Source organism: Anabas testudineus, chromosome 4 (assembly GCF_900324465.2).
Source record: "Anabas testudineus chromosome 4, fAnaTes1.2, whole genome shotgun sequence".
Lineage (NCBI taxonomy): Eukaryota > Metazoa > Chordata > Actinopteri > Anabantiformes > Anabantidae > Anabas > Anabas testudineus.
In genome coordinates, this window is record NC_046613.1 from 2,987,994 (window position 1) to 3,015,895 (window position 27,902).

At 40.6% G+C, this 27,902-nt stretch overlaps 2 protein-coding genes across 3 annotated transcripts; both read right to left on the bottom strand.

The window, feature by feature from the left end:
• Positions 1-514: 514 nt before the first annotated feature.
• LOC113152420 (meprin A subunit beta-like) lies at positions 515-12,506 on the bottom strand. The gene is made up of 15 exons (XM_026345664.1): positions 12,454-12,506; positions 11,573-11,649; positions 11,396-11,446; positions 11,268-11,311; positions 10,171-10,249; positions 9,956-10,073; positions 7,928-8,106; positions 7,471-7,689; positions 5,630-5,779; positions 3,488-3,703; positions 2,583-2,839; positions 1,751-1,961; positions 1,506-1,682; positions 1,147-1,403; positions 515-669 (listed from the first exon to the last, which is right to left on the bottom strand). Exons 1-15 carry the CDS (start codon positions 12,504-12,506, stop codon positions 631-633), a joined length of 2,127 nt encoding a protein of 708 aa, XP_026201449.1. The 3' UTR covers positions 515-630.
• Positions 11,626-23,766, bottom strand: si:ch211-247n2.1 (calcium-activated potassium channel subunit beta-2). Of its 2 annotated transcripts, none has more exons than XM_026345973.1 (5): positions 23,691-23,766; positions 16,535-16,642; positions 14,627-14,797; positions 14,354-14,549; positions 11,626-14,255 (listed from the first exon to the last, which is right to left on the bottom strand). In XM_026345973.1, the coding sequence occupies exons 1-5, from the start codon at positions 23,738-23,740 to the stop codon at positions 13,971-13,973; spliced, it is 810 nt and encodes a 269-aa protein (XP_026201758.1). In that variant the 5' UTR covers positions 23,741-23,766; the 3' UTR covers positions 11,626-13,970. The 2 variants fall into 2 exon arrangements, with proteins under 2 accessions (XP_026201758.1, XP_026201759.1); XM_026345974.1 differs by having other exon boundaries at positions 23,670-23,758.
• Positions 23,767-27,902: the final 4,136 nt, after the last annotated feature.

The following is a 27,902-nucleotide window of genomic DNA, read 5'->3' on the forward strand; positions in this document are numbered from 1 at the left end:
AATTAAGAAGTGAAAAAGTGAGGTATCACTGTTTAAGTTCAAAGAAGTTTAAAAACAAACTCCAGCCAAATGTACTGTATAAAAAAGCTAAAAGAATCATATCAAACAGTGGCTCCATCCAAAAGACATCACTTACCACTGACTGTTACCATTAACTTACTGTAAAACGTGTACTTTGTGCAGGTGTTCCCCTCCCTTGAACTCGCTCTGAATAGAAATGTTGACTGTGGCACCTCTCTGTGGCTGCTGTTGGTACCACACCTAGCAGTTTTTTTCTCTTTCTCTCTTTCTTTCCTCTTTGATAGTGACAGGATTTCACCATTTCCAATAGCTACAGTTTAATACTAAACACAGCGAGTGTTTCCCTCCTAAATATCAGGCCTTTACAACTACACTTCTAACTATAAACTAGTGAATTGTCCAGCGATCGCAATTAATCCTTCAGTTTCCAAAAAGTAATGGAGCGGCTGTGATGACAGGAACAAATCATCAAAACAAAACAAATGCTGTCAGCACTTTTATTGAAATTATACATGATAAAGATTCAGGTGACTGATTTGATGTTGTAAAGAACTTTTAGAGACGTGTCCTCTCTTCAGATCAGTTTAGATTCTTCTTTTCATCAAGGTTTCATGGAGCAGTGAAAGGTAATTCTTTAGTCGGCTGCTCCTGTAATGAAAAACACATTCTGTGCTGAGGATGACAGTTTGCTCTGGGTGCATTTGGTGTAAATTTGTAGTGACTGTTATGGTTGGTTTTCACCACAGGAACTCACAGGTACACTCACTGAGCTTTTGCTGTTTCTGTTTTTTCCCCTGCTTTCATCAAAGTCTGGGAGCTAAATTTTAGCATACTTCAGGAGGTAGTACCTAATCAGATCTGTGAAACTTGCAGGAGAGGAAGTAGGTACTTGTAGGACTGTCACTAGGGGTTGGATAAAGATAAAAGCTGTCTCCTCTCAAGCATTAGTATGACAAGTGTGGGGTATAAATGCATTAAATGCATGGGTATAAACACTGATTAAACACAAGAGAAGCGAGAGAAAGAAATGACCCATAACTTTACAAGTTGAAGGTTATGGAAAGCTTCAGGTTCTAATTCGACTTCCTGTGGTGAGAACTCATCTCATGTGTGACTCACACTCACTTCCATGAATCCAGGCATGTCTTTTATGATCACCACATCATCACTCTCCTGATGTCTTCTCATCCTCCTAAATTTCCTTAACAAAACCACGGACATCACCAACATTGCAGCTGCCACACATGCTGCCACAGCTATGACTGCTGTAGGTTTATTAGCAATTTCCTGTGGAGCACCTTGGTCTGCAGCCTTAAGCAGACTGGCATCAGCACGTAGTGTAGAGTCAGGCAGAGGCTGAGAGTTCAGCAGGTGGGATATATCTGAAGACAAGACGATCAATTATAACTTTTCAGACACAGTGAAACTGAGTTAGAGGTTCTAGTTGTCTATGATGTCCTGGTCTATTGGTTTAGTGCCAATACCTTCCAGACTGAAGAGGAAGATGGCGTCATCTCCTTTGATGAAGTTTCTGCTTCTCAGTCTGCTGTGGGTGATGAAGGTGCTGGTTCCGTAGCCTGGACCTCTATAATAAACGCTGCCGTCAGAGTCAGTCACTTTGGAGCCCACTTTCCTGGGATCATCCCAGAAGAACTCAGTACCTGAGAGAAACAGGTGAACAGTCAGTCTCTGATTGACCACCTCTAAACTCCAGTCAAGATTCTCTTACCATCAGAGGACTTCTTGTTAGGGTCGGTGGTGACCATTCGGTGCATATTCATCTGCTGTCTGATGTCCGACTGTTGATCCATCAAAGCCATGGTTGCCATCTGCCATGGACACGGCCACTTGAGCATGTGGTCGTTAGGCCCTGAGGTCAGGTGCAAGTAGAGGGCCATGTAATCTGGATTGCTGCTTAATCCATTGAGGTACACACCTACCTACAGAGCACAGAGCAGCATGAGATTATGTTTTGAACTTTTGTACCTTACAGTGCCTTAGTAGCGAGTGGTTTGGTAGAACACCATGTTTCCACAAGATACAATGTTGCCTTATTTCATTTTCAGGCGATGGTTATGGGGTTATGAGAGCTGTGTAACACTGTTAAGGCCACAGCATGACGTCATTTTTCATACTCAATCAAGCCATTAAATGACCCTTTGTGCCATATGGATGATAATACCATCATTCTGGAAGACTAGATTACCATTTTTCGAAAACTCAGTAATTAGATAATCATTTAAGTAAAGTTATAACATAATAAATATATTGCAACATGTAGATTTAGTTTGTTATGCTATAGGTTTCAGGTTTTAAACCAGGGACTGAAATATATCATTTTGCAGTATGGACGAATTGTGAGGAAAAACAGTGAGAACAAACAAGGGAACAGACTCCAAGCAGATCCACTTGATTATCAAGGACTGATTGACTTCCACTTCCATTGTCTCTCTGTTTCTTTCTTTCTTTCTTTCTTTGAAGGAAAGAAAGAACTTACTTGAGAGCTTACTTGAGAGCTATATTTAGTAATAAAAAATATAATATTGAAAATAAGTCTTTACCTGGAAGGAGTAACCTGCTGGAGACAGGAAGCGAGGGCTGTAAAGTTTTTTTCCTGCTGGTGTGGTGGCCATCAGACTGGTGATGTTGCGGATGTGCCAGATGTGCTGAGGGCATTTTGTCGATGACAGGTTAATATCATCCAGAGAGAAGCCTCCCTTTGATGGAATTCTCCCCCTCACGCCCTCAAACACCACGCGGGCCTTCTTTGTCACATTTAGATTGACGTTATGTAATTCCCAGGAGCCCTTGACACCTCCTACAACAGAGTAGAGAAAGGTTTTTGTACACTATTCTTTACATGTATACATGTCACATGGAACAGAGAAACAGTTCCCAGGTTGTTATCATGTTGTTCTTCAGACTTGCATTTTGTTATCATGTACCTACAGGTATGTATTTGAACATAATGAACAGGTCCCCTATAAATTCTGTTTAATGTAAAGTTTCAACCAGGTTTTCCTCAGAATTTATTCTAAACATTAATGTACAATGACTCTTTATGGCTGCTGTTGTCACTACACCCAGCAGTTATTGTTTTTTTTTAAGCTACTGTAATCACAAGAACTTCCACTATACTGCTAATTGTGCTTTAATTTAATTTCAACAGGGTTTTGTTCCAAGACCCCATAAAAATAAACACTCTTAACTATCTAAGCCAGTCACTCTCCGACTAGTAATGGAGAACTTGTGATGATGGGAACAAATGATAAAGACAAAAGTTGCGAGAGTTTAATATACATTGTAGATTATATATGAAAAAGACTCAAGAAGCAGATATAAGTAGATATGAATATATGTTGTAGAGATCATTTCCACTTCAATATTTTTTCATAAGATTGTGTGCTAGTCACACATGCTGTAATTATGCCAAAACTAATTCAACATGTCACCTTTCATTTGTTACCTGAAATGCTCTTGAAGAGCTTCAGTTTGCCATTGGCGTTGGCCTGGTCGTACTCTCGCACCCAGATATTGAGAACATCATCAGCTGCAGCAGTGCTATAGAGGAAGAACTGCAGACACTGGACTCCAGGTTTGGGGTAAAGCCAGCGACTCTCCAGGAACGCTTGGTGACCAGGCTCAGCCGAAGCCGTGCTGAAGTGCATGAAGTGGCCAGTTCCTGGGCACAAAGGGGGACACAAAGCAGGTAATATGGAGAGGTAATAGACCTCAGCAGATGGCGATTTGTATAATATCAGTATTATATCGTTATTAAAGGAGCTAAAGGTCTGTAAGTAAAGTTGTACTTTAAAGACATTTGGCATTTCTCACATAGTTTTTGTAGCTCTTTTGATTTGTCTCTTGTGATTCACAGTTGCTAAATGTCTGTTCAGACTCATATTCTAATAAGTCTATGCATGGGTCCTAGCGGATGTTTGTGCCAGATGTAGTTTTGACTATGTGGGACATACAAGAGGTCACGCTAACCTTTGACCTTTGTCCACCAAAATCTAATCAGTTCATCATAGAGTTCAAAATTACACTGAAGGAAAAAACAGATTCCCTCATGTTCGCAAGAATCGGTTGACTGTACAGACAGAAGGAAGCATGGACAACCCAAAAACATATTGTCTCTGGCCCCAGCTACTGCTGAGGTATAAAGATGTATTATGGACTAAAGGAAGAGATGCTCCAGTAAAGTTAATGGAGTAGTAGGGTACTGGAAAAATGTTTCTGCTCTCTAGAAAAGGAAATACTCCTCCATAATGCTAAGACCACATATTTTATTTAAAGAGTCATGACTCTGTTGAGCCTAGTATTTCCTAAACTCTCAGCTGTAATGACAAATTTCTTTACAAATAAAATCATAACTATTAAAGAAAACAATTGATCAGATCCTTCCTGCGTCTGGCATGGATGATCTCGCATGCACAGCAGCTCTAGATTGATTTATAAGACCTCACTTGTGCTTAGACTGCTTCTTTCCCTGTAGATCATGCTGAGTTCATTTCAATTTACTTAATACTTGATAATAATACTTGATCTGAATCATCAACATGTCTCTTGAACTCCATCCTGACCTGACTGCTCAATGATGTTTTATATTAAGTCATTTCGTCTAAGTCACTCTCTAGTCACGTTATCTTTCAAACCTGAACCTCTGTTATTGAACTGTGGATTTTGGATTAACAACTGTCTGATTGGATTTTTGGAATTTGACCTGCTTCTGTAAGATTTTTTTGTTTGTGGATTTGTGACTGTTTATACCTGGAGCCTGTGTTTGCTCTTTACACTCTTCATATATATTCTCTCCCTGGAATGTTTCTATGAGATATCTCCTTCTAAAAAAAACCTCCCACTGGTCTCCAGCTACTCTGCAAACATTTCTCCTTTTACCTGTTCCTTGTCTACATGCCTGCTCTTAACTTGCCCTTAGACAATGTTATTAAGAAAATACATTTCAATTCACTACACACTTGAAAGTCAGCTGTATTTATCTATGAACCAGATAAAACAAATCAATTAGTCAAGTTTCAAGAATGTTCAAAATGTATTTTTCTACTCCTCAATCATGGGACTAAAACGTTGCTCTCAGAGTGCAGATCTACTTGTGGTTCCTAAAGTTTTCAAGTGTAGAATTTTAGCTATCAAGCTCCATGCTGTTACTGGTTCAACCAACCTGTGCAGTGTTTTTGCTGCTTCTTGTTTTTTCGCCTGCTGTTCTGTTCTGTCATCAGAAATCATCTGATTCATGGTATACGTGAAAATGTATTATAGATGCTTTGTTCTTTGTCTTGAATGAACAGAAAATTAAAAGAGCAATGACTACACCCCAAGGACATATCATACAGGTTGGCTGCTGGCTGGCTGAAAGACTCTCTCATCAAATTCAGTGCTCCCAATTGACCAAGACATAATCATTTCTTATCTTTTAAAGTGGACATTCTCTACAAACCAATTAGTCTGTCATCCACGCCGTGTGGTCTCCTGAATAGATTGTCTGCCATGCCTTTTGGCTTCCTTATCACTATTGATCACTATTGGAAGAATGGCAAAGCTGAATATTACTGGATGTAAACTCAAGGGTCTGAAGTTGAGTTGTCACCTTTGCATTGGCCCATGTTGGTAAAGTCCACTTCAGGCCCCCCACTCGCAGAACTTTGTTGTTCCCACTTTGCATTCCCAGGACCCTGAATCATGCCACAGATGTTCTCCTCCTCAAAGTTACAGCTGTCAACAAAGGTAGAAGACACGGCTGTGGAGAGAAATAGTGCTTCATAAAATACTGAGACATCACAGTGAGTTAGAATAACACAAATTCCTAGATTATCTCATTCCATTTGCACAGTAGGGCTTGTTTTGCATAAATAATAATTATTAACTATTTAGAACACAATTTTACCTTTTCTAAATGCTATGAATATAATGTTTAAACAAGGAAAAACCTTTAGTTTACAGTTTAAAATCTCTCACAAGGTCTTGGAGGTACCTACCTATTTTTATTTTTACCGTTTTTCTTTTTGAATCATGGTGAATTTAATGAGGCCTTATTAGACAAACATTTATAAATGTCAAAGTAAAACTGATCTCTACAAAGTATTATAAATTAATTCAAAATATACAAGTAAAAATAAGTGAGTGCATAAGTATTTACCCCTCAGTCAAGTGGTATAAAAAAATCTGCCATGTTTCAGTATTGTAAAGAAATAAACTTTTATAGGTGCTGTAAAGATTTTATTGAAACATTTACCACTTACCAGCAATCATTCTGAATAATTATTAATAATTTTTCCATAACTTATTGACATTTGGAGCCTTTTATGATTCCCCTTTTGTAGGTGGGGACTGATAGAAAAGAACAAGATGCTGATATGATGCAGTGTTGTTATCTAGACAGGTGACTGCAGATAGAAAGCAAAGGTTTGAGCATACGGAGTGGTGGATTAACTAGCAACAAAACTAGACACACTAAATATAGCTGAACATGGGTAGTGAGACGCAACTGGTGGGAAAGCAGAAAACAGCTGGAAACGCTCAGTGGTGGACAGAACAGCTGTGTGCTGACGTGAAGCTTCCAAACAAACTAGCAGTGGATCTGAATAAGATGCTATAATATGAAATGCTTAGTGTAACCTGGTGATATGAATGTAATTGTAACTGTAAATTTACCAGTTTATTGTGCTTCAGTTGCTATTTTCTCATTGTTTTTCTAGATAAATTGTTATTTTGGATTATTGTTCAAGATTGATATACAGTATATTAAACTCAGGTTAAGCCACATGGACTATGATCTATTATGCAACTCTGCTGTGGAACACACATCATTATTATTTTATGAGGTGACTTAGTTTATTGATCGCTTTACCACAAAAGTCCAGGTCTACTTAGATTTACTGTACCTCACAGGAAGGGTACTGGTTTCTAAAATAGCTTTAGGCAGATTGGAGTACTGGAGTACCACTGCTTAGTAATTCAGAAACATAGTGAAAGCAAAGTAACTCCAGTATGTGTGACCTGACATTCTGACAACACGTAATGTGAGTAGTTTGCTAGACTGAATATTTATAATGCCATATTATTAAAAGTATCTAACAGTTATTGTAAGAAATTATCATGCACTTTGTAATTTAGATACATTCAAGCTGAATTCAAGCTGAAGTTGTACTTATTCTACAATGACCTGGGCAAAAATATTGGTCCTCCTTAGAATAAGCGATCAGTGAAGACAAGAGAGAGATAAATAAGAAGAAAAATATGAGAGTTATCTGCAATTATTTTTTCCTTATCTCAACGCATCTGAAAGCTTCCCGGCTCCCTGAAGGATAAACAGTATAGCTAAAGGTGGAACGTGTCTCAATATTTGTGTCCATGTTTTTTATTTGTTTATGGCTTGCTCACTGAGGGTAACTTTGATGTAGTGAATGCAGTGTGTACAAAATGACTTACTGCAGTTGTAGAGACGGTTGAGTTTGGTTAGGTCACTGGCGCTGAACCCCATCCTCTGACCAATCACATCTATGAATTGAGGGATCTTGGTGACGATGGTGGGCTCAGAGCCAATGTTGAAGGACGTCTTGCTGTAGTGCATCACAGAGCCATAATCATAGGGAACACCCAGAGCACTGGACACTGTGTCATCGTATGTGTTGAAGTTGTGCTCTTTACCTGAAGAAGGAATGAAATCAGAAATTCAGTCGTTTGGGTTTAGATTTTTACAAAAATGCACTGAATGGCAAACACATTGAGAAAAATGCAGGACAAATGTAGTTTGACCTTTATTGGATGATAATTCAACCTCCCCATGAGCTGATTTGAAAAAGCTCATGAATGTCTTGTTAGAGGAATAAAGAAAATAGAGCCTATGTGTACAGTTGTAGTTCAAGATATTACTGATTAGGGTTACCAGGTTCAATGCGATCCCACATGATGTCGACATAATCATCGCGGTCAGCTCTGGACTGCTCGTGCCAGAAGCCCAGAGCATGCAGGAATTCATGCTCAACAGTTCCTAGACGATCACAGTTACTACCAATAGACAGCTGCTGTTTCCCCACACGTCGGTTGCCTACCTTGGAGAAACATCTGCAGAGAGGAAGAGTGAGATCTAAGTCTGTCTACACAGTCTTTAAAGACCTGGATAGAAACAACACACACACAGCTACACTTATGTCTCTTTAGCTTAGAGCTTAAAACCTTCAAGCTGAAACTGATCACTTGCTTCAGTATGACATCACAGATTTTTCTGAGCAAAAACTTCACATTTTCCTGTGCAGCCCACAGAGGTAAAGTCTGGAGAAGTTCAGGGTTCCAGTGCACATGTGAAAGTAGGAAAAGCTGTCTTTGTTTTGCCACAGCAAATCATCTTCCTCCATTTAACCCTATCATCTGCATCCTCTTCTCTCACACCAACTAACTACATGTCCTCTCTCACAACATCTATAAATCTCCTCTTTGGTCTTCCTCTACTCCTCCTGCTAGGTGCTCCAACCTCAGCATCTGTTTACTGATAGGTTCACAATCTCTCCTCTGAACATGTCTAAAACACCTCAACCTGGCCTCCTTGTTAGTCTCAAAGAGAACCTCAACATCTTCAGCTCTGCTACCTCCAGCTCTGCCTCCTGTTTTTTCTTCAGTGCCACTGTCTCTAAGCCGTACAGCATCGCTGGTCTCACCACTGTTTTGAACACCTTTCCTTTCGTTCTTGCTGATTTCATCTTTTATCACACAGCACACCTGACAATTTTCTGCACCTGTTCCATTCTGCTTGCACACACCTCGTTCCACTTGGTTCTCTCTCATTCACACACATTTATTCCATCTTGCTGTGTCTAGACTTCTTTCCTCTGCTTTCCAGAGCAAACCTCCACCTCTCTAAATTTTCCTCCACCTGCTCCATGCTCTTGCCACAGATCACAATGTCATCTGCAAACATCGTAGTCCATGGAGATTCTTGTCTAACCTCATCTGTCAGCCTGTCCATCACCAGAGCAAACAAGAAGGGACTCAGAGCCGATCCTTGATGCAGACCCACCTCCACTTTGAACTCCTCTGTCACACCTACACACCGACTCCCTTTGCCCATCTCTGTACTTTTCATATGCATGAAACCATATTGCTCCTTACAAATGCTCACCTCTGCCTTTAGTCTAGCTTCCAGTAGTATTTCTCATAACTTCAATGTATGTCTCATCACCTTTATTCCTCTGTATTGCCAAATCTCTGCACATCTCCCTTGTTCTTAAAAAAAATAAACCAATACACTTCTTCTCCATTCCTCGGGCATCCTCTCACTCTCCAAGATCTTGTTAAACAAACTAATGAGAAACTCACCTGCTACCTCTGAGTGCCTCTCTCTACGCTCTTATATGTCACCCTATGTTTCTGCCTCTTCTGAAAGAAAGTATGCACTACAGTAATAGATGGTCCTGAAGACCAAGCCTGCCGATCACAAGCCAATCACCTCTGTTCCTTTCACCAACTTGTCCATTGAAATCTGCACCAAGGCACCGTGTAGAGTCATCAGGCTGATGATTTGCATGTTTGGTTTGGCAAATGTTTTTTATGTCGGATGACTTTCCTGACACAACTCTGCATTTATCCATACATGGGACGGGCACAAGATTATATTGGATTGTGCCCTCTTGTCGTTGCATTGAATGTAGCAAAAGAAGCAATACATTTGACTTTCGGTCCAAAATGTAGCAGTTTTCGTTTAACAATAAATATGGAAATAGCAAACATTAGCTTACATGCCAAAGACACTGCAATCACAATTTGTGCAGCTTTACGTATTTGCTAGATGCAGCATTATTAGAATGTATATATGTGCATATGTTGTGACATTACTTGTAAAAGACAAATATAAGTTTCAAGATTATCGTTCAACATTATAATGTACGTGAATTTAAAAGCAGTTTGAAGCTCTGCTCACCCGCTGCCTTTAAACACAGAGATGTAGTTCTCCTCTCCTTTCCATGGTGCGAAGTCAATGCAGGTCTTCAGTCTGTACTGGTCGAACGCCTTCAGTATCACTCCCTTTGCATTCATTTCTACATGTAGAAGAGCACAGGACAAATGAACATGAAGAAGAATCCTAATAACATGATCAATCCTGAGAATGGGGGTTTCCTTAGCACTGTGTCTTACCCAGACTGTCCTCCAAGTAGTAGGGAACAGTTGTTGGCCAGCGATACTTGTCTCCTATGATGGAGTTTCTGATGGATGTCTAACGAGAATAAAGAAAACAATAATTGAAAAAAAAGAGCACTCACATATATCCATCTGGGTATGCAAATTATGCTAAATGTATTTCAATACAATTAAATGGGTCATATTTCCTATTAGGAGACTTGATAAACGAGAATTCATTTTCTCCTCCATGATGACAGGGCCCAATCAGCTCAAATCACCAAAGCAGCCCAAAATCATGAAGCTCCATGCACCATACAAATTTTTTTATTAGTCATTTGGCAGACGCTTTTATCCAAAGTGACTTAGACTATAAAACAGTGTTACTACGGGGTTTTGATGTCTTGTTTAATGAGACCTTGACAGGCAGCTAGCACTCACTAACCCCAGAGTTCCTAGACGACTGCTCCACTAACTGAGCTGCTGCCGCCCTCCAGTATGCTGTTAAAACTTTTGTTAACAAACAACGCTACCTATGACATGAAAAGATACCAACACCTAAGTACACAAGTACGCAAGTATAATAATGTGAAGCTGCTTTGCTACCTATGTACTTGGACCTGCCATCATGAAGGTTAAAGAATTCCCAAGTTTATCAGGGTCTTCCACAGGATCATGTCAAGTTTGAAGTTTCATATACGTTTGGTGATGCAGTAGAACAATGACCTTAAACACTGAAGTAAATCTACTAGAGATTGTCTTCAGAGACACAAAATCCACCTTAGCTTGTCTAGAGTGTAAACAAGAACCCTGCTTAGTACGAACTAACTGGGGGAAAAGTGTAAACTTACTCTTATCTCACATATAGTTACATAATGATGAGATGTTGAACATCAGGACAGTTGCAATATGTGATTTGTACAAAGCTGCTGACATGAAAACATCCGAGTTTTTAATTACAACTGAGTTAGTTATGTCTACCTTTAATCCACAATGATAGAACCGTAGTAGTAGTAGTAGTAGTTGTGTTGTACGGGTGTTTTTTGTGTGTTTCATGTTGGATTATTCAGTGTGAAATTGCCATGTTAAGATCTTGGAGAAGAGATCTAACTTACTTCATCCTGTTCAATATCTCCCTCCAGCAGGTCCAGCCCTGCTCCTGCAAGAGAACATTTATTTGGTTCATAAAAGTCCTTGGATTCCTTATTCAACAAAGCAAAGCAAAAATAAAGAGCGTACAAACCTTCATTGATGTTGAAGATGTCCCAGTCATGGCCTTGATCAACATCAGTTTCTGCACATGAAGAATCAGTAATAATGAGATTACATTACAATACACCGATCATTGTATCAGAACGTGGGGAATTTCATTCTTACTGCTGGAGGAACTGCTTATGAGTTCTGCCTCATCACCACTCACCTGTTTCTCCCGTTAACTTGGCTGCTGTCTGTGAAATACATTTAAAAGCATGATAATCATTTACAGAAAAATGATATCTTCAGCCTTATAAGACAACAAAACATTAAAGAAGTAGCCATAGAAGAAGATACAATATAATATATGTAGTTAATTTAAATTTACATGCAAAGTGTTCCACTTACCAATCCCAGGCCAAAGAGCAGAATTAGAAATCTGAGTGCCATGACTACAGCTGCAGGTTCTAACCTTTCTGTTTGAAGAAGAAAGGCAGCAGTGCATGCAGCATTCACATGATCTGATAATTTTTATCACTCATGTTAAGGAAGATTACATTGCTTTCTTATTAATTATTAATTCCATAGTCATTAATACCTTATCCAATCCTTATCACCACTACTAATAAACATACTGCACTCTCTATGCCTTGAAATTATTCCTTTTGGACAAGTGACATCTATCATTGATAGCATGTATCAATCATTAACTGCTTCATCCCAACCTCAATTCACAGCAAGTAGAGGGGGCATGAATATAGAGTTCAAACTAACACACACAGATCTAGATCATCCAGACCAACAGGCTGTTTATTCCATAGGTAAATCATTTATGTGACAAAACAAGAAAGTCATAAGATGTGAGAAAACATTGTTCAGCATAAAGCTAAACTATGGTCAAATTAAAGTCTCTACCATGGCGCTAGGACAATGGCAAAGGGCAGGATGGAAACTTGTAAATCCTGACTGTCACAAACCACAACGGTCTGCATCATGCACCTGAGGCGACGCAGAAACTGGTTGAGGTCCCTGAGATTCAGGATAGGGAGAAAGCCGCTTTCAGATGGATGCTAAGTAGGAGAAGGACATTCAGATCTTCGACTGTACAAGGCCAGGGTAGTGCTGGTATTGGCCAGGCGAGTCTGGACGTCCACGGCCATATGCAGCCTGACAAGACATTTATCTCATTTATCTCATCACCCCAGAGTAGGTGGGGTGATGAGAGCTAAAAGGGCGTGGTCGATGGGAGGAAGGGGCTGATACACCACCTGCTCTGCATCAACCAATGTATTTTCTCACTTCTAACATGTTCTTTTTTCTTTCTTTCTCAGGCGTACACACTGGCAACAGAAAGCCTGATGTCAGGATCGAAGTAGACAGTGGAACTGGTGCTAGCTTGTCTCTACACACAGACACACCGATGTTTGCCAGATACTATATGTGACTTTCACTCTCTGTTTTATTTTTTTTTCCTGCAATCTTGGGGAAAAGCTATGCATCCAACCAGAGCAGCCATGATTATAGTTATAATAGGATTAAGAACCCAGTCCCCAAAGGAGGGCCTGGGGCGACATTGAACTCCCACCAAACAGGCAAGTGGACCAGAGCCAGAGCACCAGTTGCCTTCCCTAACACATGCCAACACACACACAGAGAACCAGTAACTGACTTGGTGGAGTTAAAATGAACACTGATTGCACGCCTCCAGGGAAGCTTCATGGTAGGCATGGTCTGATAAACCAGCGTGTCTTAAAGAGTTTCCACGTACCTTACCCCAAGAGGTCATTCCCTGTAAATATGAAATATGTAGCAGAGTGGAGAGAGTCTTGATATGATAGAGAACACTGGTTTCCTTCTGAGGATAGCATTTCCTTAGTTTGAAGAAGCATCATCCTTCCTTGTGGTTGCAGCTGTTTTAGCTACTCGTTTCAGACATGCACTGCAATCTGGCAGAATCTGAACGTAGTCTTTTGATGCAAAGGATCACCCAGTGATTTAGCATTGTAATCCAATAACTAAGACCAAAATAGATTGAAAAAGAATGACGTTAACCAAACAAATAGACAATGAGATGTGTGACTCTATTGTTACAGCAGAAGAGTTAGCAGCAGTGTTCACAATACATCAGATAACGTGACTGATAGGCCCCAAACGTCTAATCCTAAGACACAGGTACAGTAAATCCTTGCAACAGGCCTTGTTTCATGTAGACCCAGATGAACTAAAATGCCCCATTTAGTATCAAACAAAGATCTGCTTTTAAAGAAAAAGTGTGATATTTTGGGCTAAACATATTCATTTTCTTGCAGAGAGTTGCATGAGAAGGTCAATACCAGCTACAGCAAGCTGAGCCTGAACCACCTGTAGGCCCGACTAATGTCAAGCTGCAGACCAGCATCAGTTTATCTTCACTCCTTGATTTTGTCCCGGTCTGAAAAATATCATGATCTCTTTTGTAGCTGCTTTTAGATATAGTCTCTGTCACTGTCTTTAAATACCAGAATTTCAACTCTCACTCTCAACATCTCAGCCTGCCCTTCCTCCCTTCTTTCAGTTTTGGCCCCATGAAGCTGCGTCAGTTGTCCCTTTGTCCATGTGATGGAAACTTCCATCCTTAATACCGTTCACCTCTTGACGCGGCCTACTCTCTCACACATGATGGACAGGTACTGGGTCAGCTTCACCATGGCAATGATGATCGTTCCTCCAATTAAGGTGCATGTTGGCCAGAACAGGGAGTGGAAGACTGCTACACGACCGTAGATCTGGGTCAAAATGGCACAGTCTGTCCTGTCTGTAGGGTCCACAAAACACTGAACTGTGTGCTGAGACTTAAGACGCTCTGAAATGTTTTGAATTACGGCATGTGTGGAAGTATAGTCTTTACGGCACTTCGGGATGTAGAAGCACTGAAGGATAAGATGGAAAAAATGTTTAATTTTAAAAAGTTTGATGATAAAAAAAAAAGTAAATGGAGCAACAGTATCACTTTGCAGCTGTGGAGTACCTCAGGGTTGTTGTCCTGCATGTCCTCGTTGTGCAACAGCCGCACCACCTTTCCTGAGGAGTTGAGGCTGACGTAGACCTGGAGGCAAGGGTAACGCGAACTCTTCCGGCACTCTGCTCCACAGCTGTATGAACAGCTCACGTCCCAAATGATGGTGGAGTTCACAATTGTGCAGCTAACCTCATCCGTCCACACGCTACCAGAAAAGGAATTAATTTCCACTTGATGCTGGATCACAGCCAACAGTGAAGTGTTTTTTCAAAGTGTTATTACCTGTCAGAGTAGGAGCGCAGCACGGTGATTCCCAAGACAAAGTACATCATGACAGAAAACAGGACCATGCTGAGGCCCAGTAGAACGGCTCTGTCTTCGCCTGCTCTCAGAGCCGTCATTGTCTTCCTCTTGTCCAGCACTTCATACTCACGAAACCTTTGGTAGATAGATCTGTAAAAAATTTACACTGAAGATGCATTAAGAGTTTTAACTCAATTTGTCCCCAGTCCTTGTCTTCTTCTGTGTACTGAGCCAGCTCTAAATATTAGCTTTATAAAAAGGAAAGTTTTAAGTCTTTAATGTTCTGCAGGAGAGGAGCTTGATAGCTAAAGGCTCTACCTCCCATTCTACAGTATATATGAAATCTCTAGGAACCACGAGAGCAAATGTTCTGCTGGGTAATTTTAGGTCTTTAAGCTACCTGGAAGCTTTGTTAAAACTTACCCTTCAACTCCATATGAGTGTGATGGTTCCAACCTCCTTGCTGCCTGTCTTTCACCCATGACCTTATTTGGGCAACTTCGTGTTTCCTCCTCCTAGCCTGATTACCTTCACTCACCTTATTCACTGAACACTGTCCAGCATTTTCTTTTGGACTGACTTATTTTGGATTTTTCTGACTCTGCCTGTCCTGGACCCTGTCTCTTGCCTAACCCCCTGGTGCTGTGAGTTCTGCCTACTCCCTGTCATTCCCCTCTGCTCACAGTGCCAGACCTGGACCTGTATCTGTGTGATTCCCCTCACCAGACTTGCCTGACCTGAACCTGCTTCCCGTCTACCCTTCTGTTACATGAGTGTTTTCCCCTGATCTGTTCTCTCCCTTGTTGTTCCTTTCCCTGCTTCAACTCTGTGTGGACCTCCTAGTGTTTTTGACCTGGACTGTCTAAACTTCTCATATCAATCTGTTTTTGGACTCAAACTGTTTTGTATTGTGCTTGAGCAACTCGCCACTACTCACCTGGAACTTACCACCTTTATCAGTCGCATGTCTCAGCGCTCTCAGTCCTCACCCTGTGTCCAAAGGCCATCTTGGAACTGTCGTCATTCTCACCTATCACACTAATCAATCACCTCCAGATCACAGCCATGACCAACTCCGCCATTCTCTCTGGTTCTCCACAGCAACTCACATCCAGAGCTTCGTACTCACCTCACACCGTTCTCTCTCATTTGGACCTCTGCTGAACCCCCCTGCTTTGTTTATGTTCTATTTCTGTAGTTAATAAATATTTTGAACTCTACTCCGAATCTGACTTATCTCTGGCCATGGGGTCCTTTTATCCAGCTCGTGACAATGTGAGGTCAAAGAAAGCCTTGCTAGTTGATCCTCTTCATCATCTTTAACTCAAAGATTAAGTGCATGCATCTCTAACCTGTCAACAAATGGTTTAATTACTACTATCTGTTCATTAGAGGTCTTGGGTCCACTCAGTTCTGAGGACCCGATATGGTACCAAAGTTAGGTCAGGTCCAAATTCTGCTGATTTTGTCAGGTCAGGTCTCCTTTTACTCTCTTGGTTCTCAGGCCTGTATGTCACTATGTCCTGAATGGAGACCTGAATGGATATGAATGGACCAGAGCCTGCAAGTTGTCAACTGCTGATGATGTGGTGTGTTACCATTATTGGACCTAGTTATAATGGTACTGCTTGTTAACAAATAATGTCTATGAGTGTGATTGTGTCCTCATTGGGTTTCTCATTGGTTTTCTAGGGGTCCGTTTGTGTTAGGTTCAAGTTTTGGATCCATGAAGACCTCTACTCTCCACTTCACCTGAACTTTAAAACAATTTTCACCATTTTCAAACTGACAGCTCAGTGGGCTGGATACTTTAATTTCAATTGAGAAATATATCTGAACAAGAAAACCAAACCTCAAACACAGAAAAAACAGGATTAGATACTATACCTGTGGTTATTTTTCCCATCGGATGCTTTAGTTCCTACCCACAGAAACATCCTGTCTTCTGAATGTGGGAATTGTAGTATACTGCTGCTGCCAGAAGTGCTGACACTCCTGTAAAACATACACATACTGTCAGTCATGCTACAGAACAATGACTCAATACATCAACACAAGTCCACAACAGAATGGCTTCAGAAAAACAAAACACACCTTTTGGAGTTTCCAAGTCAGAGCCCAGCCAACCATTTATTAGGTTCACATACTTTTTCCACTAGCAGTATGAGGTTTTATGGTTGTTCATAAACATCGCATGCTCTTTCTTGCCACTGTATTTTAGCCACACCAGAGGCATGGGACAAGGAAGGATGATGTTGGCCCAGTACCGGTCTAGACTGGTATAGCGCATAAATGATTGGGTGGATTGGCATTAAAATGTGTATAGTTAAAATAAATTGCAAAAACACTTTTGCTATGGTGTAACATTTCATCTACTGCCATTGGAAGCTCTCAGTTTGTCTACAGGTTGGGTCTATGACAGAATATCTGCAAAACTAATCGCTAAACTGAGGATCATCAAAATATACCTGCTAAACATTAGCAAGGAAATAGTGGCATGATGAACATCGTAAATGATTTATCATAAGCATGCTGACATTGGCTTTAAGCTTAAATAACTGCTGTGCCCAGATACAGTCTGACAAACTGATTTTAATTATCACATCTTACAACACAATCTGTCTTTAAAAACAGACCATGACATTGTCAGAGATGATCTCAAACTCTCAATTTGTACAGTATCTCCACTTGGCAACATTGGTATAAATAAGAACAGGCATGGGTGATTATAGCACATAACTATGGTTATGGTATGGTTGTGGTTAGGTAACTGAGACTGTGGTTAAGGTTTAACATACTTAAACTGCAGCTGGACACACTCTGATCTACTGCATCGACTCACATGCCACACTACATAAAGGTCACTACTCTGCCTTGAGAACATGTGTTGGTTTGATTTATGAGTGATGTGTGTGTTGACTGACTGCATGCCTACACATGTCTATAGGTGTGTCTTTAACCCACTCGAAATGGTATGTGAACATGGAGTCTGAAGCATGTAACAATCCTTTACAGTCTAAGAACTTCTCTAGTGGAAAGCTCCCTGCCTCGTAAAAGTTGATTTCAAGTACGTCAACACTGTCACTGCCAACCAAGGTCAGTAGTGACATCAGAAGAGACAACATCAGTCATTTTGAGTGAAAAGCCTTTTTGCCCTCTAGGAGAAGGTTAGGTGACATATAGCTGCAAGGTCCATGTAGGGAGAAGGTCAGGATGGATGGGGTAACAGAAGCACATGGAGACAACATGGGTGACCCCTGTTCATGCCAGTGTGTTTTTTGTTGTAATCGGGGCAGTGAAAGTCCCCTAACTTTGACAATGTACTCGATTTAACCCAAAACATGACATTTTTTGAAATCTAACCAAGTGGTTCTATCATAAAATGGCTAATTATTTATTTTCCAATCCAACAAACAGTTTCACTGGCATTCCAGAAACTATGGGTTCGATACAAAGATACTTAGTCACTTAGTCTGGACAACAAGGTCAATAATTGTTTTATCATCTTTAAGAAAGTGCCTTTTAAATTATCATTGCACTGGGTCTCCACAGTTTTCACACAAGCCTAAACTCGTGTTTTTGACCTCCAGCTTGAATATAAATGAGGTGCGACTTACAACATGAACTAGAACAAACAGAAGACCAAATCATGAGGAGGCTGTTGGTACCTGGCTGCTAAAACAGGAGCAGTCAACATTACAGGACTAAATATTGACGGAGGCATGCTTCACTGCACATGCATGCACACACAGACACACTCAGTCTATAAAAGTGATAGAGCAATGAATGATGGGTTCCTGAATCAATATTTGCTCCTCCAGTGAACGTATTCTGGCCTGTTCCTAGTTTAAGACAGGCCTTTTAACATGGGCATGAGCTCTTAGCTGCAGCTTAGTGGCAGCCAGTGGTAAACTCAGGTTTTGAGTGGCAGGGGCAAAAAATATAGAGGGAAACCTGAAACATTCAGTGAGCCAGAGTCCCAACAATGATGCATTGTACATGTACATGCAGTACATTGTCTACTCAAAATTTCCACTTCCAGCTTAGAAAACATAAACGTATAAAATAAGTAAGTATTTATAAGTATTCCTCTAATAGTTACCATCATAATGACTGTCTTAACAATCATTTGAAAAACTATTAAGATCAGAAATTATACAAAACTCTTGTTTCAAAAAGGTTTACCCAACAATAGTCCCCTATCCTGTCTTAGTAATGTATAACACTGCTTACATTTTCCCTTATAAGCAGTAATGATGAGATGGAGCTCACCTGATTTCAGACAGTGGTGTCGAACAAAAGTCAATGGTCACACTGTCGGAGCAGTAGTCCTCCCCCCCCTGCAGCACTTCCACTCATAGATTCCTCTTTACCTTTATCCTAACTATTACTTTCATCAAAAGTACTTAAACATCCCTGTTACTGTTTGAGAGGACACAGAGACAGAGACATTTTTGTAGCATCTAATTCACAAGCAAGATGTAGAAACATCTCATAGAAAAAGGAAAAACAGATAAATTGAACTGCAGAACTAGTTAGAAAAAGTTTCAGAGGAAGGGTCTGCTAATGGAGTCTGCAAAGCAAACGTAAAAACAGGAGCTGGTCACTAATGGTCCATCTTCCTGAGCCAAAGTCTCCACATACAAACCCACAGGTGTTTGTGGCTGAGGTTAAAGAAGCCTTGTGGCTGAACTTCTTACTGCTGCTCTGTCTGAGGTGTCTCTAAGAGTAGTGTAAGTAAACCTCACCAGCATCTGTCAGTGTGGGTGTGGGAGGTGGCTGAGCTGTGTGAATGTGGGCCGGAGCAGACAGAAAGATGTATGAGACAATCTCTGTCCTCCTTTGCAATGGTAATTTTGTTGTAGTTACCATTATCTCCTCATATCTGGAAGGACCTGGTTTTGCTTTGGAGTTTTAACATTGTCCACTGGCAGTGCAAACACATGCAGACATGGAGAAAGTCACACTTTTAATGTAAATGAATAGCATCAGTGCTGATGTTTACTATTTAGCAAAACTGAGGTTCAGTGACAACAGTTTGCCGTGTCAGTGACAGCGTTCATCTTTTAACAAGATGTTTGCACGACAGGAGAGAAAACTCTTTAGAAAGTCACCACACAGAGGTCACTCTAACACCAAACATCACTGCATTTAAAACAGGACACACCGACTTTCACCATAGAGGCATGGCAGATATCTGTGTGTGAGTGTGCCCTTTTCAGCGTCTGTTGGCTCAATATTACAACAAAAGCAGAACTGGATAAAAAGAGGAGCAGTGATACAGACAAGGTTAAATAATTCATCGTTTCATGTAGATGTGTTTTTATGTGGATGCAAATGCATGAGTTGCCTATTGTAATTATAGCTTACTGTGTATGATATAAAAGTCTATATATGTTTTTCTAAAGGCCAGTCAGATGGTGAGGGACATTCTAGTATATTCATTCATTCTTTCTTAAACTGTTACAACTGTTGAAACTGTTAAAAGGTCATATATGCATCTTAACAACACAGCATTGTGTGTTGTTCAAACCACAGGAGGAATGTTCTCTGATGTGCACATACATCCCGTCATATGCTGTCAACATACTTCAAGCAGCCACCCCAACCCCCCCGCAAATTACCTCCACGCCCGACATGCATCCTTAAACATTCAACACGGCCACATACATGCACACACATGCACACACGTGCTGGCTGTGTCAGTTCATGAGCCACTTGTCGTAAACCTCACAGCTTCTCTGGAAGCTGGACCGTCAGATGGCGCAGTGACAAACACGCACACGGAGCGCATCTCAGCAGTCACGTCACGGTTCTGTTTCTGGAAGCTTAACTGAATGCCATTTGTTCACTGTGTGCAGCCTGCAGTTGTTGTCTTTTGCCACCTAGTCTGGCACAGCTGTTCCGCCTTGTTTAAAATCAAAGTGTTATGGCATGTAAAAGAAAACTCCAGTAAAATGAAGTTCTTGTAAAATCAACAGTTGTGGATAAACCAAACCTGAATAGCTGCCATAACTTTCACCCAGTGCACTTACTTGAACTTGGGCCTCTAATTGTGTTACAGTGGATTCAGACTAAACACAAAGTGAAACTTTAAGTCGGTTTATGTCACATATTGAACATTTTTTGCCAAGTGTGTTGTGTGTTGACACATTTATTATATATTTAATAACATGAATTTGTCAAGAATTACGTTCCATTTCTGAAGACAGTGAGATATCTCAATATATACTAAGGTTCAGAGTCGGCTAAGCCATGGGCAGTAAAAGAAGGTGACAGGAAGTGGGTTTACTGTGGTGCTCAGGTCATGTACTTGTGTAAAAGTATCATTACAACAGTGTAGAAATGCTCTGTTTCCAATGGAGCTCATTAATGCACTAAAAGAGCACTGCTATGTCTGTGAATGGCAGACATCCATTTGCAATTACACAATGTGAACATAAGCACTGATAAAAGCTTCATTCACTTCGTGTGTGTGTGAGGCATTTGGGGATCATTGCGTAGGTCGGTTTTCAGAAATTACGTACTAATAACTTTGGACAGATGGAGTGCCAACTCCTGACAAACAGGTGGATTTGGCTGCAGGATCAAACTTGGCCCATGGTCCTCTCTTTAAGGGCCCTGTTCTATAGCAAACACAGAACCTGCCTAGTGGTTTGTGAAAGCAGAAAATGCAAATAAATCAAGCTGAAACAGCCCAGGCACTGTACATAACTGTACTAGGTTATCTTGGTTAAATTCCATAGTCACCAGTTTCAACCCTAGTGATACTTCCCTTGTATTAGCAACACTCCAACCAAGAAAGACCCCTACTCCTAAGAAGACAAGAGTGGAGAGAAAGACCACTGCTCAAGTTTGTTCAAAAATTGCACCACCAAAAATATTAGCAAGGCTTCTGTTGCCCAGTAGATTATAACCTCTAACACGGCTGCCAATGGGTGCTTTACTTCCCTTGAAGGCGTGTTTACTGCTGCAGAAAGGTTTTAGTGGGTATAATTGACACATGACTTGTGTGAGAAAGCGTGAAACAATGAGCTATGGAAAGACAGTGTGATGTGCTATAGATAGGATTAAAATGGGCGTGTGAGTTCTAGACTGAGCGCTAATGGTAGCGGAGCACAAACAGCTAATGGCTCCAACCAGACTGGGTGGCTCCTAACAGTGTGGTACCATTAACGGAATGATCCAGGCTGCTGGGAAGTCGTTTTAGTACGTGCAATTCCTAAACCGGCAGAACTGTAGCTTATATTTGATAGGTCAAGTGTATTTTTTACACTTCAGAGAAGGATGTTGTAAAGGACAGAAGAAGTCTTCTGTCGTGAATTTTTAAAAGCCAGTGAATTTCAGTCAAATAAATGGTTAGTTTGTCCTTGGCCAGTTGATGTTGATCAGCTAGTGCACAGTAGGCTCATAGAGCTAAACAGAGCAGCACGGTGCAGCCAAGAGCGATGCTGATGAGATGCTGAAGTGCTCCACCAAACAGAGAGAAGTTGCAGAGATAGGTGATATTTATGTGTGGGATCATCGTTATGAGCAATTATACATAATCAATTGTTCAGTATAAAAACCTTACACTGCCAATATGTGCAATATACTTTGTTGTAAATTCGAGAAGCTTTAAAACAAAAGTTCCTCTGTATTTCCAAAGCAACCAGCTATACAACACAAAAGAAAGTCTTCTTCTTGCTCTACAATGGGAATTTTTTACCACTAATATTGCCAAAGAATATGATTCTTGCCTTAGAATTCCGTGTGTGTCTGTGCAAAATGCTGCAGAAAAATATTTTGTCAAGGACCCTTTAAACCACCATAATGAAGACAAAGTCATCATGTGAGAAACGAAAGGCCGCAAAGGCACATTGTACGGACAGCTCACACAGACAGCCACTGCACAACCGAGGAGGAAGAACTTCACCACCTACTGTTAAACAAAGGTTGCACATCAGATGTCCTATGCCAGCAGGCCATTTAGTCAACCTTTCCAAACGTACCTTCAAATGCTGTTGAAGTCAAATAAGCTCAAAGTCCTCTAGGCTGAGTCAACAAGTGAGGGTCTGCTTATGATGGACGGAGCAGCTCCGTCAGCCCTTGGCATGCTTTCCATAGTGCTGCAGACTGAGCGACAGCCATAATAACCACACTGCCCCTCACTGCTCACACTAATAATCAGTGTGTGTGATGAGTGTGTGTCTGTGGGTTTGGGGGAGTGAAACAGTGTTTGATGGAAAAAGGGAGCGTGAGAAGAAGGAGATGGGAGACTGAGAAAGTAACAACAAAAGGGACTGACAAAGTAAGTACGATACATATATACACAGTCAAATAAAGTGCTTGTTTATGCTACATAAATCCTCACTGTGTTGAACATAGTAACTGTATTCATTTAACATGTAATTAGTGCATTTTTAAACATTAAGGATAAGTTAGTTATGTAGAGAGGTGCATCATCTGTAAAGAAACTTAACACGCTAACCACTGCAACCTCATCCAAGACAAATCTCAAATAAAAAAGACAAAAGAGCAAAATCATCTACAAGACCAAGCTGCTGTTTCAGGCTAAGACACGTCCTACAGCATAAAAACACAACTTTAGAATACTGTGATTGAGTTTGAATTTTTATCCAGGAGAAAAAAACAAGATTACATTCACATGTAATCATCTGTCAGAAACGTTTATCCAAAGCTTTTTACAAGTGAACTTACATATTGAATGAACAACTTGGTGTTCAGTGTCACGGTCCAAAATACTTTAATATGTGGACCAGAGGAGCCAAAGACTGTTCATGGAATTAGATTTGTACGTAGTGTGATTGTGTCTATATTATTATTATTATTGTTTCTAGTGATACATCTTTTAAACACGTGATCCATATTATGTGTATTTCACCAAATGATTGCTTACTGTTTGTATTCCCTCTGACAAATACTAATACACTACTCTACACTACGCATTTAATTTTGATACTGTAACAACTGCATAAACATCACTAAGTTAGCTTCATGTATGTAATCAATATAGGCATACAGGCATTAGAGCTGGGCTCACCCTGGGGTGCCATAGACTCCGGCCTTTTTGAAGCTCCTCTGGTGTAGCATGCTGTTGCTGTGTTTATGTCTGAGACTGTGACTGGCTGACTGAGTGGCCTGCCTACACACAACCACATAACCACACACAGACACACACACACAAGAACAACAGGATGGCGCAAAATCAAATAAGCAAACAGAGAGAGAATTGGAGGAAGTGGAGGCTTTGCTGACTTCCCTGATGGTGGAAGAGGGGGCAGTTTAGATGTTTCCATTTACTCCATCCAGACCAAACTGGGAGTCAATGTTTAACTTTCTTACATTTAGGCACTTCGAGAAAAGTTATATTGAGACAAAGAGAGAAAATTATAACACAACGTGCCTATTGCTGTATTTTTATACTTCGACTGTGCCATCATGTTTTCAGGGTATGCCCTCAAAAATACACTGAATATTCTTGGATAGAGGTTAAAGGTCAGGGTCACTGTGACTTGTCAGAAATATCTCAGGAATAACTGGGGGGAATTTATTACATCTGGCACAAACATCCACTTTGACTAGTGAATGATTCAAATTTGAGACAAACATGCATGTAAACTGCAACCTGACTAGTAGGTGGAGGCATACAACCATAATGTGCTAATCCTAGTCTATTTACGTGACACTTCACACTTATATTTCCTGCTTAATGCTTTGTTTGCTTCCTGCTTGTTTCCTTAAATGCTGGAAATCAGGTAGGTGATAACCTTGCTCGTTTCTGACAGTATCGTTGTGAATACAGAGGAACCTCTGTGTGTGTATTTTTTATAATAACACTTATGAAGACATTTCTGTTGCAGTTGATTTATCTATTGTGAGTTCTTGGCACATTTTGGCGCTCGGTGTGCTCATGCAGACAGTAACCTACCTGTGCTTTAGTGTTTACTTATTGGTTTATGCCAAACTCAGCAGGGTGCTCCATCCACCTACAGAAGGCACCGCATTCCCACCACCAGTACCTGCTCCGTCCACCTCGTCACTTCCTCTTCCTGCTTTAAGATTATTGTTCTTTCAAAGCTAACCGTGGCTAATTTACCTGGCCATAATTTGGGTCAAGTTCATTATACACAACAGTCTCAAATACATGCTGACTTATAGTAGCAAATAGATAATTCTCCAAAACTTGAATTTGTAATTTCTACAGCTTTTTATTGAATATTAAATTAACTCTGTTTTGTGTTGTGCATGGCTGAAAAGTACAAAATACTCTTAGTAGTAACTTCAGTGTACGTAATTATTATTAATTTATGTACCAATGTAGTAATCCAAGACAAATGCTATATGTGAGGACTAATTATAAATGGCAAGAAGGGAACAATTACTGACACATATCATATGAAAAACACTTTGGGAGTAATATAAAAGTCTGCTTTCCTGTACTAGTTGATCACCTGCATCCACATGTGCATCTTTAAAATGTTTATTTTACCGATTTTATACCAACATTTATGCATTTTCCTCTGCTGCAGTGGTCAGTTTGTATATTTGGCACCGAAAATGGAACCGAAATCCTTTGTAGGGCCTCTAGTCGAATTCAAGATAGTGCTCACATCAAAACGTAAAAGCTAAAAAGACATCAGAGTTACAAACTGTGTAGTTCCTCATCATTAGATCAGTGAATGCTACTTTAATATGAACATAACAAAGGGAATTAGCTTTTTTTAAGACTGTAATGCATGTGGACAAGAAGTCCTCTACAGTCCCTCTCTCTCCACTAGGTGGAAGCAGAGAGGTGATGTGGCTTTGATGCGGTTGTGCTCTTTACAAGGCTCAACAGGGGGCAGTGTGGAGTTAATAATGTCACTGCAGTGGAGATGCTGTTTGTCCATAGGAGGCACTACATCCACAACCTTCTCACACACACGAGTCGCACACATACAGTGCATGCATACACACAGGCAGTGTTGTGAAACAAGGTTAACTCAGGGCTTAGCTTGGTATTCTATTTTAGAACTCCACCCTTAACAGCTCTAAATGGACTTAGTGACTCCACCCCACCCCCATCCTGCTGCAGGACTGTGTGGGTGTGTGTGTGTCTTTTAATGTGTGTGGAGGAGGGAAAGAAGACAAGACAAGACAGGGAGGCATCAAAGGGCCAAGGCATGAACAAATGTAGGTCACGCTACATTAGATAAGAGGGAAGAAAAAGAGAATGGAAATAGAGGGAGACAAGAGCGAGGAAGACGGAGGAGGACAAAATACTTGGCCTCCCACAATCCCTCATGTGTCCTCTGGCAAATTAACAGCAGGGGCAGAGAAACCGAAAGAGTCATGTAAAGATGGAGAAAACAGAGCAGCACTGCATCAATCACAAGTATTCTGAGTATGTGTGTGTGTGTGTGTGTGTGTGTGTGTCCTGACCAGTCAATACCAGCCATTACATTGGGATGCTCCTTCCCTCCCCCTTCTCTCCTTCCACAAAACAGTGACCTAAATACTAAATCTACCAAACTGTTGGAGAAGAACTAAAAGCTAAAAGAAACTTGGTGTGTGTGTGTGTGTGTGTGTGTGTGTGTGTGTGTGTGTGTGTGTGAGAGAGAGAGAGAGAGAGAGAGAGAGAGAGAGAGCTTGCGGGGGAGGGAGGTGGGGGTAGAGGGGTGGTAAATGTTGCATCAGTCATGAAAGCCACAGTACTGCAGCTCAAAGCTTTATTCTTGCCTGTTGGCATGGCAACCACTGAGTCAACTCTGGATGATCAAAGAGGGCCTGATTACCCAGTGTGTCTGTGTGTTTCTGTGTTTGTGTGTGTGATTGCTCAATACACTGTTGCATATATAGAACATTATTTTCTGCACCAATGGTACGAAATTGCTACAGATAGACATACTGTAGTGGTGCTATTGGTACTTTAGGACGTTACGCTGTGTCAGCACAACATAGCTGCCATTTTCAATGTGGCATCAGACAAATAATATTTCTGCTTTTATTTGCTTGCATGATTCTCAACATCAACTGTTTTGAATGGAAGTGTTACATTTAATAACAGAAACAGAGACATGGCTTAGGGTGGATGGTGGGCCTGAAGAGTGTACAAATGTAATACTAAAGAGTTTGAGTGTGTGGTTAGGTTTAGGCAAGAAGAGCAAAGATCTTAGGTTTGTTTAAAAGTAAATAAAGTCATCAGGTCATCAGGCCTTGTCATGAAACATAGTAGTGCTCTAGACAGACAAACTGGATGTTACTCTGCAAGATCAGATATATATATATATCATAAAATATATGTGTGTATATATGTATATATATACACACATATATATAATATATGTGTGTGTATATATATATATATATATATATATATATATATACACACATATATTATATATATGTGTGTATATATGTATATATATGCTGTCTGAGAAAATTGTACTGTATTTGCAAGCAGCCATTTCCATCCATTAGTTGTGATTACGTGCAGGCAGTGTTACTTCATGAAGATGAGCCACTGATGACCTCTTCCTAAGCCTTTACTTCCACTACTGTCCTATTTTGGCTAAAAGCTTTGTGTGAACACGATGCAGATGGACTTGCAGATGCATTTTCCAGGCTTAAAATAACTCCACTGCTCTGTCTTCTATTGTAAATGTTTACAGAGCTGAAAGGACAGCCTGCACCAAGATCATGACTGACTAACAGAACAATATCAAATGAAGGTTCAGTAAATTTAAAGGCTTCATCTCTTAGTCTCCTCAGTAATGTGGAACTAATTGAAACATGAAGCCAGTTTGACTAATGTGAACCAATAGATTAGAGAACACAGACAGGTTCATTGCTTGTGTCAGCTGAGAGAAGAACGGAGCTGAGGAAAGAGGTGTGTACTGTATGTGTGAGAGTCAGTATGGGGGTGAGCCTGGTGTTACAGAGTTATAAAAAAATCATGCCATCATTTTCTCAGAAACCACAGAGCTGGTTGCCATGGGAATGCTGCAGGGAGCTCCTCATCCTCCCACCAATGGGCTTCAGCGATTTGTTACAGCGGGAAACCTGGCTTGTTGCCTAGGAGACCAGAGGCTGTGTGCTCTAGCTCAAATGAATAGTTGTTTCTGCCTGGCTGTTAGTGAAGATGAAACACTTGGTAATGAAGAAACAAAGGTTTACAGAGATATCTAGGTTTGCTGGTGTATGGGCCAAATGATATGTTGATATTTGCATATGAGCTGGTACATGTTGTCCATATGAATGACATGTTGCAGCT